The sequence below is a fragment of the Pseudorasbora parva genome, chromosome 21 (assembly GCF_024679245.1).
Source record: "Pseudorasbora parva isolate DD20220531a chromosome 21, ASM2467924v1, whole genome shotgun sequence".
Taxonomy (NCBI): domain Eukaryota; kingdom Metazoa; phylum Chordata; class Actinopteri; order Cypriniformes; family Gobionidae; genus Pseudorasbora; species Pseudorasbora parva.
This window is the reverse complement of record NC_090192.1, coordinates 23,305,231-23,318,056: the sequence shown is the minus strand read 5'-3', so window position 1 is coordinate 23,318,056 and position 12,826 is coordinate 23,305,231. Positions and strand designations below refer to the sequence as shown.

The 12,826-nt window shown below is 42.6% G+C and overlaps 1 protein-coding gene across 2 annotated transcripts in view; it reads left to right on the top strand.

The window, feature by feature from the left end:
* Positions 1 to 12,826, top strand: part of mpp7a (MAGUK p55 scaffold protein 7a) — a 170,927-nt gene that overhangs the window by 72,705 nt on the left and 85,396 nt on the right. For both annotated transcript variants that reach the window (XM_067429567.1, XM_067429566.1), the window contains exons 5-6: positions 1,443 to 1,520; positions 11,250 to 11,330. In XM_067429567.1, coding sequence (XP_067285668.1) covers positions 1,443 to 1,520; positions 11,250 to 11,330 — 159 coding nt within the window. The remainder of the gene's footprint in view (positions 1 to 1,442; positions 1,521 to 11,249; positions 11,331 to 12,826) is intronic.

The window sequence follows — 12,826 nt, the reverse complement described above, 5'->3', positions numbered from 1 at the left end:
GGGACCGGACAGTTACGTTCCATCCTTCACCGGATTCCACATTCCATTCCTCCTCCACCGAGTGTGTATGAGTCTACGTGTGTGTCTGAGTGGATAAGAAATATTTATGTCTCTTTTCTTTGCCTGCAACTATGTTTGCCGGTGCGAGAGATTCCGCTTCTACACCGCTGCTGTAGTAACAGATGTGACCCTGCTTGGAGTTCAGTACATTTTAAGGCTTGCAAACGGAGTGACTGAAAAGCACAGTTTGTTCGTCACGGGCCCTGACTACGGTTCTTACACGGCCAAGCTTCACCACATCACAAACGGCTTTGGAGAAGCAGATCCAGAAAAATTGTATCTTTGGCTCTCGGTGCCCTGGTCGATCCAGGCTCATAGCGTTCTCTTCCCTCTCAGCTTCACCATGACAACTAGCCCGGTGGCAGAGTGATTTGTCTTCTCTTGATAAATATTTATTCCCCTTGGTAGCGAGTTAATTTCACATTCACTGCTGTATGCTGTTACATAATATTTCACAGGACAAATTCCAGTCTAAATATGCTGGTAGCTTCTGCTTGGCTCCCTACCACAATGTTGTCCTGGAAACACAATTTCAGCAAAAATGAGATGGTTAAGCAGATATTTTAACACACAAAACACATCTGTTAAAAACATGTCACAAGAGTTTTTTGAGTACTTCAATTCTACCACACATTGTGCTTTTAATTTGCATGTTAATCATCAACATGAATTTCTGTTTAAAGTCTGTTACCTACAAAATCTGATTTGTATTTCAGAGAAATAGGATATGAAAGATAAAGAAACAATGTTGGGTGGGGCTTGTTTTTATGAAACAGGAATTGAGATCTATCCATCTATCTATCCATCTTTTGTGCTTGTTTGTACTGCATGCATAATTATTTTTGTCATCACTTCACATCAACTTTAATCTTTGAAAACATCTTTGAAAACAATAAGATAAAAATAAGTCCATTAATAACAATGTAATCTATTATTTTTTAAAACATTTCCAAATGTAGTTTAATGCTGTCCTCTCTAAGTTTACTTTAAGCATTTAAACAGATTTTAGTTTTTGGTGTTTTAGTTTTAATTTATTTAGGCAAAATTATTTATTACAGATTTATTTGTTTTTGGCCATAAAATTAAAATATTTACTGGTGTATCATCAAAATTTGTCATTATGTCCTTAATTTGGCTATTGGTTAACATTATCGAATAGTTGTGTGTCTTAAGTGATGTGGAAAGGAAAGCCATTTTAAAGGAAAAAGCAAGTTGTCAGAATTTGTTTAAAGATTACATAAAAAATGACATTGGTTGTTTTCCAAAGTTAAATAGTTCTCAATAAAACTAGGAACATTAGGAAAGTAAACGGGGTCAGTTTAGATTCCACCTTGACTTTAAGTAATCGCTCTGTTTCCGGTTTCTCTTCCTCTGCCTATTAGATCCATGAGAAGTTACAGTGTTATGAAGACAGTGCACCGACTCCAGTACTGGACAGCGCCGGAACACTGGCTCAAAACGTGAGTGAACCACATGCACACACTTCCTGTTAAAAGCCAAAACACTTTTATGCTCATAAACTTTACACACTTCTGCATGGGTAAACGTGCGCACACACATGCACAATGTGTGCCTGTGAAAACACATACACAGACGTCTCCCAGCATGTCTAGCTTAAGACTGACTCCAGGAGGAACTTGTCATTAAAGGAAAGAAAAAAGATGGATGGATGTCTGGGGCAGAGAACACAAGTAGATGGGCTGCAGATGAGAGTGCGAGATGAGGCGTGGAGTATTGTGTGTGTGTCTGTATAAGACATTAGTCATCAGTATTATAAAACACTCAACATTTAAACTCTCAACGGCTTGCATAATGTAAACTGACTACTATATCAACATGGCCACATAGACACACACACACACAAACATACACACACACACACACACACAAACCTATGTAAACTTGGAGGAGTTTACTCTGGATATGATCACAGAGAGGAAAGACAGAAGGAAAAAACACAAAGGCGATTCAGAGAAGAGCACCTCAGGTCAGTGCTGATGTTAAGATGGACAAAAATACTAAAAGTGCATTTTTGCATAAAAAGATCCCACATCTGTTCAAACAAAGTGTTATTTTGTGCTCCAATCTGCATCCTCTGCTGATCTAAGAAGAGCTAATCAGTCTGTTTCCTGCTCACTAATGTCTCAGTGGGCGGCAGCAACAAGTCTGCTCGTGTTTCCATAAATCTTGACTTCCGTTACGGAAGTTTCTCAACCTGCAGCTCAGATCCGCCCCTCAGATTTACACTTTCCTTCAGTGTCCCTAAAGGTCCCACACAAGGATAACCTGATATCTGCATGTGTGTGCGGACGCGGTCCATCAAAGGGTCGAACAGCCAAAGCAACCAAATTACTCAGAGCCCCCTTCTGTGTTTTTTCAGACGTATCAGTTTCAGCCGTTGCTGTGAGGAAATATACGGCGTGCTGCTGTTTTGAACGCTGTAGTGGGTTTGCCGCTGCCGCTCATTCGAGTGTAAAGTTTCGCTAATGGAGCTTTAATTTATAGTGTAGCATAAAATGCCATTTTAACCTCCGCCTGGCCTGAGATGCTGTCTAGCACTGACACAGCAGGCAAGCTCCACACACATACATACACACACACACACGCGCGCAAACAGATTTAACAGAGATGAAATATACACACTATTCTGAACTGCAGTATATCCTATGAAGTTAAGGAACAGGTGTGAGTTCTTATTCTGGCCACAGGTAGGCAGTAAAGTGTTTCTTCCACAAGCAGTTCTCAGTCTCAATAAAAATAATTGCCAGATTACAGTCCTCATTGTGTCCCTGGTGTCTTCCATTAGACTGTGGAAAAATGGGGCGCTCCAGAGCCTGCTGGATGATATGCAACTCCCCTCTCAGATGCCGAAGTCTGTTCTGTTCAGTTAGATAAATGCATAACTACTATGTCAGATTACAACAGAGCAGCAAAACGATATCCCTGATTGATTAATAGAAACCGCTTGTGGAGTTATTTTAGATGATCATTCTATTGCCAGGCGTAACACAGATGTCATAAGCCAGATGTACAATGATTTTTGCTGTCTGAAACAATTTGCAGATCCTAAAATTGTATTTTGTTGTAAGTCGAAAGGCCAGTTAGTGTCACTTTCCCACTGATTTGCGATGGACATTACTCTCTGATTTACTTTTTGGGCCACTTTATCAAAGATCAAGATACTATTTTGAAAGAGCTGAAGTTTCTAGGTGGATAATCAATAGATGTCAAACAATATGTAACAATGCAATGCTATCAGATATAGAAATAGTTTTACTCACATTAATGTTTCTTCATTCATACATGTAATCTCATCCTCTCTGCAAATCCAGTCTCTTGTTTACAAACTAATACATGGTCAAATGAAGGAACAAACATGCAATGTCTTCCCCACGTGAGCTGGATCTTAATTAAAAATAAAGTTCATCCATTCATTCATAATATTGAAAAACAAATGAAGCTTATAAAGTACATATATTGCTTAGAAGTTCAATCCAGTTTTGCTCTGTGTAGGGCTGTCATGTCAGGCACGAGTCGTTGGGCGGAGCTACAAAATCAGACGTTCTTATTCTGTTGAGGTGGTGTTTCAACATACAATGGCATCAAGGTGTGTCATATTCTGAGATCTCTCGTTTACTGGGCCTGGTATCAATAAAAGCTTTTCTTTGACTAACAAGGAGGTTTTCAGCTCTGAAATTACCATGACCTTTCATATATCAAAACCTCAAGGGGAAGTTTATTTCTCAATTCTTGACTCCTTTAATGATTAAGTCCCATTGTTTTGAAGCAAAATATCAGATACTTTTGTCTTAACTTTGAACAATATATTGTTTTATAAATTGAATTCTTGATTTGAACCAGCTGTGCCTCATCTGTAAGGGCAGTGCTCCTTCAAAATATTAATCCAAAACATAGACCTTTTTAAACTGAATCCATTTTCGGATTTTGTGGATCACTTAGCATGTCAGAAGTGTAGATTGCTTTCCTGTTGATCTGTTCAATGCGACATCTTCGCGACCTGTTATCGTTATGAGGGAGGTGCAAATACACTATATTGCCAAAAATATTGGGACGCCCCTCCAAATAATTGAATTCAGATGTTCCATGGCCAAAAGTGTATAAAATTAAGCACCCAGGCACGCAGACTGCTTCTAGAAACATTTGTTGAAAAATGGGTCACTCTTAGGAGCTCAGTGAATTCCAGCATGACATTGTGATAGGTTGCCACCTGTTCAATAAGTCAATTTGTGAAATTTCCTCACTACTAAATATTCCGTATCAACTATTATATAATAACTGTGGTATTATAATGTTAGTGTAAGCAGTTGGGAACAACAGTAACTCAGCCATGAAGAGCTATGCCACATAAAATCACAGAGTGGGTTCAGCGCATGCTGAGGCATAGACTTTCAGAAGAGTCAATTGCTACAGACCTCTAAACTTTGTGTAGGCTTCAGATTAACTCAAGAACAGTGCATAGAGAACTTCATGGAATGGGTTTTCATGGCTGAGCAGCTCTATCCAAGCATTACCTCACCAATGCAAAGCCTTAGATGCAGTGGTGTAAAGCACGCCACCATTGGACTTTAGACCAGTGGAGATGTGTTCTCTGAAATAAGGAATCACACTTCTCTGTCTTGCAATCAAATGGACAAGTCTGGGTTTGGCGATTACCAGGAGAACAGTACTTGCCTGACTGCAGTATCAGACCACTGCAAATCTACCAAGACCTGGCCGTCCCTCTAAACTTTCAGCTCATACAAGGAGAAGACTGATCAGAGATGCAGCCAAGAGGCCCATGATCACTCTGGATGAACTGCAGAGATCTACAGCTGAGGTGGGAGACTCTGTCCATAGGACAACAATCAGTCGTATACTGCACAAATCTGGCCTTTATGGAAGAGTGCCAAGAAGAAAGCCATTTTTTAAAGATATCCATAAAAAGTGTTGTTTTAATTTTGCCACAAGCCACCTGGGAGAGACACCAAACATGTGGAAGAAGGTGCTCTGGTCAGATGAAATTGAACTTTTTGGCAACAATGCAAAATGTTATGTTTGGTGTAAAAGCAACACAGCTCATCACCCTGAACACACCACCCCCACTGTCAAACATGGTGGTGTCAGCATCATGGTTTGGGGCTGCTTTTATTTAGCAGGGACAGGGAAGATGGTTAAAATTGATGGGAAGATGGATGGAGCCAAATACAGGACCATTCTGGAAGAAAACCTGATGGAGTCTGCAAAAGACCTGAGACTGGGACGGAGATTTGTTTTCCAACAAGACAATGAACCAAAACATAAAGCAAAATCTACAATGAAATGGTTCAAAAATAAACATATCCAGGTGTTAGAATGACCAAGTCAAAGTCCAGACCTGAATCCAATCGAGAATCTGTGGAAAGAACTGAAAACTGCTGTTCACAAAAGCTCTCCATCCAACCTCACTGAGCTCGAGCTGTTCTGCAAGGAGGAATGGGCAAACATTTCAGTCTCTCGATGTGCAAAACTGATAGAGACATACCCCAAGCGACTTACAGCTGTAATCGCAGCAAAAGGTGGCACTACAAAGTATTAAGCTCAGCGCCCTTAAAGGGGTCGCACACCGATGCTCAGCTCAGCTCAGTGCCGCTACATGTCTTTAAAATATTGAGAACCCCCATATTGCCAAAATGGTATGATCCTCGTTTCATAACACCCGCGAAGATTCGACCGTGAGATCGGTGGTCGAATCAGGCTCCGCATATCGATGCATCGAATCTTCGACTATTCGGGGTCACCCCTAATAAATATAATAAAACTAAAGACTTTTTGGAGATATGAAGGATGCAATACTACTCTATAGGTACTCAAGATTGACATGAGATTGACTGAAACTGAGTGTTTCACAGTTCAGAGTGTTTTATATTCTGATCATACTTGCTTTTGAGTGGAAGGAAAAATGAGTCAAGTTATCGTCTCTGTAATTTTAATCATTAAATGACATGGCCACAAGTGCTGAATAGGGATGGGCGATAACGTTTGCTATATACCGGTAAAAATTCTCCCCACGATATGAATTAGTCTTCCTACGATAATAACGATAAAGCCTAGTTGATGATGCGACCCATTCTCAGCCCAGGTGCAGAGTGAAAACAACTATGATGGAAGCTGAGGAGGAGTAAAGCACACTATTTTAGTTCATCTCAATGAATGCGCAGTGTACTTGATGCACAGTATAAACACTAGTGTGAGGCGCACGACTCGCCATTGCTTTGCTGAAAGCGCTCACTCAGTGTTTCTCACACAAAGAAAGAGCAAGAGAGTCTAATACCACGTAGAATTGACGTGCTGCATGCAAAAAATATTCTTTGTATTTCCTATAAAATAATGGCATTAAATAATGGAAAATAATGGAATTATTTAGTGTTTATGAATAAGAAGAAACACAACATGCAAACGGCAATGTGTAAACAGTGACAATGTGGTTAATATTCATAAATATTCAGCAGTTTTATCATTAAATCATTATTTGCAGTTATTTTGTAATCTGAAGACATGGTTGAGATTATTACTTTTGCTGTTTGCACTGTTTTTTGCCAGTGTTTGCACCAGCATAATATGAATAAATAGAGAATCTATGTTTACATTTCAAACTTGTCATTGATTTGATATTATATTGTTTGTATTGTGATTTTTTCAGCACAGTTGCACTATTTAAACATCACCTGATCTTTTACAGAAGAAAAATATATCTGCTTTTCCATTTCTGTAAAAAAGGCTGGTGTTTTGGATTTGTGCTGTTTTTTTTATTTATTTTGTTTTATAGAATTTTAAGTAATTTGTATATTAAAATTGTATATATACCGCGCCGCAGACCACTTCACCACGCTGATTCATGCTGTACGGTCCTCACTGGTTCACGACACTCCCTCCACCGCTACCCATGCTAGCGTATCATCACCTTCACCAACGGCACCCGCTACTTCGTCAGCTGCCTGCGTAAGTCCCATGGCCCGACCAGCGACCTACAGCGGTGCGGCCGAGGATTACAGCGGGTTTCTCCTGCAATATTCCCTGTATTCCCCCCAGCAAGAGAGGCCGTGTGACATTTATCATCTCATTACTCTCAGTCCGAGCCCTTCAGTGGGCACAGTCGCTATGGGAAGTGAATGCCCCCGTCATCGGATCAACCACCGCCTTCTGCACTCATCTCAAAGAGGTATTTGGTCAACAAACTGCCGAATTATCTGTCCATTATCAACTGTTTTCTATTCGCCAAGGCAAACGAGAGACAACGAGTTCCTATGCACTGCGTTTCTGCACGCTGGCCTGTATGAGCGGATGGAATGAGTCAGCCCTCGTCACCGCCTTCGCATTGATTGTGGTCTACGAGGACGCCATGGGCTTGGAGGTCCTCATCCAGAAAACCAACCATTCAAGGAAAACCGTTTTGCCGAAGTCGTGTCGGCCATTTTTCCCCCACACTTACACTAAGCGTTGGTCATCTGCATGAGGAAACCATCACGTTCATGGTGCTGGAGGAGTCAACCGCAGGCATCATCCTGGGATGCCCCTGGCTTATACTACACCAGCCGCATATCCACTGGTCCACCGGAGAGATCCTGCAATGGGGTGAGAACTGCTTTGAATTGTTGTATTGTTGTACCGTCCTCGCCGAAAAGGTCCATCATCATCGTCAGTTCCTTCATCATTACCTGTCCAGTCCACCTCAGTAGAGAGTCCTGAAACTTAAGTCAACCTGGCCATTCCCCCAGCTTACCGGGCGTTCCAGGATGTCTTCAGTAAGCGACCAAACTACCACCCCATCGGCCATGGGTCTGCGCCATCAACCTCCTGCCTGGGGCTACTCTACCCAAGGGTCGCGTCTACCCTCTGTCCATCCCGGAAACAGAAGGCCATGGAGGAGTATGCACGAAGCGCTACAACAAGGGTTCATCCGTCTATCGACATCCCCTGCCGCTTCAAGCTTTTTCTTCGTGGCCAAGATGGATGGATCCTCTTCCTCGGGTCCCATCCGCCCTAGAACAGCTCCGTGGGGCCACCATCTTCTCCAAATTCGATCTCAGAAGTGCCTACAACCTCATTCGCATTTGCAAGGGAGACGAGTGGAAGACAGCCTTCATCACTCCCTCAGGTCACTATGAATAACGGTTGATACTGTATGGGCTGTCCAACTCAAATTAGGGAGTTGGGCCTTCCAAAATTATATGAATTTTGGTAGGCCTGCCTTTTTTTACACTCCGCCTTCCAAAATTACATGAATGAGGTATTTTGTGAATTCTTAAACAAGTTTGTCATCATCTATATTGACGATATCCTCATCTATTCTAGTGACCTGAGGGAGCATGAAGAGCATGTCTGTCAAGTCCTGCAGAAGCTCAGAGACCATCACCTTTATCTCAAGCTCGAGAAGTGCGAGTTCTACGTCTCCACTGTCCAGTTTCTTAGGTACATTATAGACAACCACGGAGTCAAGATGGACCAGGGGAAGGTGGACACCATCACGTATAGGCCTCAGCCTACCACCATCAAAGAGCTGCAGCGCTTCCTGAGATTTGCCAACTTCTACCGCCGCTACATAAAGAATTATAGCCTGCTCAGCTAATCTCTCACCTCCCTGCTCCAGAACCAGCCCAAGTCTCTGTCCTGGATTCCATCTGCCACGGAGACCTTCCACCAGTTGAATAACGCCTTCAAGTTCGCTCCGATCCTGGTCCACCCCAATCCTCATCTTCCGTTCATCGTCGAAGTGGACGCCCCATCGACCAGGGTCGGAGCGGTTCTGTCTCAGTGGCAGGGGACACCCTCACAACTCCATCCATGTGCCTTCTTCTACAAGAAGCTATCCCCGGTGGAGCAGAATTATGACATCGACAACCGGGAGCTCCTGGCGATCAAACTCACCCTGGAGGAATGGAGACACTGGCTGGAAGGAGCAGAACATCCATTTGAAGTCATCACCGACCATCGTATCCTTGAGTACCTTCGAGATGCCAAACGGCTGAATCATCGTCAGGCCCACTGGGCCCTCTTCTTTACCAGATTCAATTTCAAGGTGATGTACCATCCAGGTAACCAGAACAACCGGGCGGATGCCCTTTCTCGTCTCCACCAAACCGGCCCTGAGCCAGAGCACATTGAAACCATCCTCCCTCCAGCCATGGTTGTCAGCCCGATCCAGTGGGCGCTCCACGAGCAGATCCAACAGGAGAACGCCCAACAGCCTGCTCCGTCGGGAGGTCCAAAAGGACACCTCTATGTCCCGCCTCGCCATCACCTGCCCCTTATGAACTAGGCTCATTCTTCACTGGGCTCTGGACACCCAGGCAGGAGAAGGACCCTCTCGCTCCTTCACCACCATTACTGGTGGCCCGCCATGCCTCGGGACGTCTCCCGATTCGTTAAGGGATGTTCAGTCTGCGCCATTGCCAACACCCCTAGGAGACTCCCCGAGGGCAAGCTGGTCCCTCTTCCCACAGATCCTGGTGATGGTGCCGTACCTCCTTTTCCTATCATCGACGAGGACCCATCAGTCTACCGGGTGAGAGCCATCCTCGACTCGTGGCGATGGGGTTCCCGGATGGAATGCCTGGTAGATTGGGAGGACTATGGTCCTGAGGAGCGGAGCTGGATCTCCAGGAATGATGTGCTGGACCCTAATCTTCTCACTCAGTTTCACCAAGACCACCCTGACCGACCTGCTCCTCAGGGCTGTGGTAGACCCCGTCGCCGCCCGTGGAGGAGGGGGTACTGTCACGCTCTCACAACCATCACACACTGCCACACCCACTCGTTCCCCATCACCGGCATTTGATCACCTGTGCACCATCACCAGTCATCACTACTTAAGCAGTCACCTTCACACTCACTGTCTGGTCTTGCACTGATCCCATCATCTTCCTCGTCTTCACCATCATCATCGTCTTCACCATCATCGTCCTTCATCTGAGTGTCACCATCCACCTAAGTATCACCTGTGTCCGTAACCTCTGATAATAAACTTTGCACTTGCACTAATCCCTTGTGTAATAAATAAAAATAAAAATAAAAATAAAATAAAGACACCTTCATACTTATCCAGTCCTCTGCAAAACATACCTGGAACTAGAAATCCACCACCCAATTAACAACTTGAGACCATTTAATTTAAGTTACTACAACTTAATTTTGCTTCATTTGCTTAATTTCTGAAATTTGAGTGAAATTACACACAATGTTAAGTTAATGTAATAAAACAATATGTTGACTGAACTCATCAAGGAATGTTAAAACTTAAAAGGTTTAGTTTAGTTTAGTAAATTAGATTATTTTTTTCTGCAACCATGCAATTATTTATGTTGTAATTAAAAGGTTCCCTGAATTAATTTTTAGAGTGTACAGTACAAATATAGTATATGCAAAATTATAGTCATTACAGACTTCTGTGCAAGCAGCTTTTCCCCAAATTTGACCTCTGCTTTCCTCAACATCAGCTGCAGTTGTTGCTATTGTAGTGGTGTGTGTGTGTGTGTGTGTGTGTGTGTGTGTGTGTGTGTGTGTGTGTGTGTGTGTGTGTGTGTGTGTGTGTGTGTGTGTGTGTGTGTGTGTGTGTGTGTGTGTGTGTGTGTGTGTGTGTGTGTGTGTGTGTGTGTGTGTGTGTGTGTGTGTCACTAAGGGTCACTGTCACCATTACTCAACTAAACATCACCTCCCATTTGGCTGGTTACTGGAAAAGTCTACTGACATCCCAAGGGAGTGATTCTTTAAACACTGATTACAACATTTCAGCGGACTCTCTCTCTCTCTCTCTCACACACACACACACACACACACACACACACACACACACACACACAGAGAGAGAGAGAGTGAGTGAGGTCCATAATAAGGTTGTTGCCCATGAGTAACACTTCAAATGGATCTGGAGAACAAGCCCATCTCTCTCTGTCTTTCTCCTCACTTAGAGAAACTGCTACATGTATCTGTGCCTCATTTAGTCTGCATCTGTGCTGCTATAAATCACTCAATCTCTTAAACATGCACACACACTGTCCACCTGCTACCTGCCACAGGGGAGACATTTATACTCCAATTATTCATAATATACATGTTCATGTCTGTATGACCAATGCATGTGTTCATGGATGTTATAGATTCTCTCGCTCTGGTTTCTGTTTCTCTCTCACTATCTCTCTTGTATTTTTCTTCAGTTGACGGAGGAACTTCAGGGAAGAAGTGCAAGTAATGAGATCAGAGAGCTTGTGAAGCTACTATCCAAACCACATGTAAAGGTAAGAGTGAACAAATAAGCACTTTTTTTTTTACCATGCCTTCAGATAACACTGTACGCTACCAGTTAAAATCTGCTAATTAGGTTATACAACTACGCAAATAATAAAAATGAAGTATGGGAATTGTATTTTGACAAATATAAGAAATCATTTTAAAATGCTTATTTGGTGCTTAAGAAATATGTTGATTTGGTATATTATATTCATATATATATATATATATATATATTTATGGCTTCTTTGATGAATGGGAATTTATTTTAAATAGAAATCTTTCGTAGCACTATAAATGTTGTTATTTACACTTGATCAGTTTAATGTATTTTTTAATGTTAACATTTTTACATTTTAAAAGACTAGTAGTGCATCTCACCCTTTATCTGGCTACATCATCATAGTACTCTCTGTCCTTATATCCCTAAAGTCTACATTCCTCTCTTCCTTAGTCGCATTTTCTTTCCCTTATGTCTTTAACGCGGTGTCTATTGGTGCTGTGTAAAGCGCTAGCAGATGGCTTCTGGGGACTAGAATGGCGTCTCTGTACGATAGTAACTGTATCACTCTCAATTAGTGTTGAAATGATCCATTCCCTGTGACCAGACATAAATCAGAACCTATTAAATGATCTCCTTCCTCCTCCTTCCTTTATGATTCACACATGAAAAAACACATTTTACTCATATTAAACCCGCTTACTGACTTATATTGACATTGATGAAAGCGGCAATTAGGGCAACCCGGGTGTTGTGGAAAGAAAGAGCTGCTCTGGTCTAAGTGAGAAAGAAGGAGCAAGAAAAAGGAGATGAGTGCCTCACAAGTTTTTGTAGGAAAATAGATAAAAAATGTGCCGGAAAATAGAATAAAAGTGTATTGCTTTGTCCTTTTATCTTGCGCTTGTGTGTGGATTTTGTGCAGGCATGTGTATGGGTAGTTAGTTCAGCAGGTTGAATAATGACTGTTCGGATGACAAACTTTTTCCTAATGAGAGCTGCATGCCCAGTTACATTTCCCAGACTTTATTTGAACAAGTTCAGCAATTTGTTATTGTAGGAGGCCACTATAACTAATTAACATGCACACACATCGCAGGAGTAGCTACATGAGGAAATGAGTTACTGCATTTGACCCTCAATCTACTCTTTTTGCCACCTGGCCTGATGCTGACCCCAACCTCAGGAGAGAGTTTAGTTGTGGGTGTGTGTGTGTGTGTGTGTCAGGGATGGAAATTAGCACCCGCCACCAGGCAAATGCGGGTGATTTTGAGTTGTGGCGGGTAAACTCGCTTCACCTACCGGCCACCGTGGCATGTAAATAAAAATAGCATACTGTTTCATCTCTTTGTAAACTTTGTTCAATGCATGTGAGTGCTGCCGTATATGTCCGAATATGACCAGTCGTTTTCGCCGTCATTACTCGGATGTAGTGCCAGAAGACGCGAATCGGACGTGCTGAGAGAAGATCGGTCACTGCATCCGAGAGCGCGCAAATATTGAGTT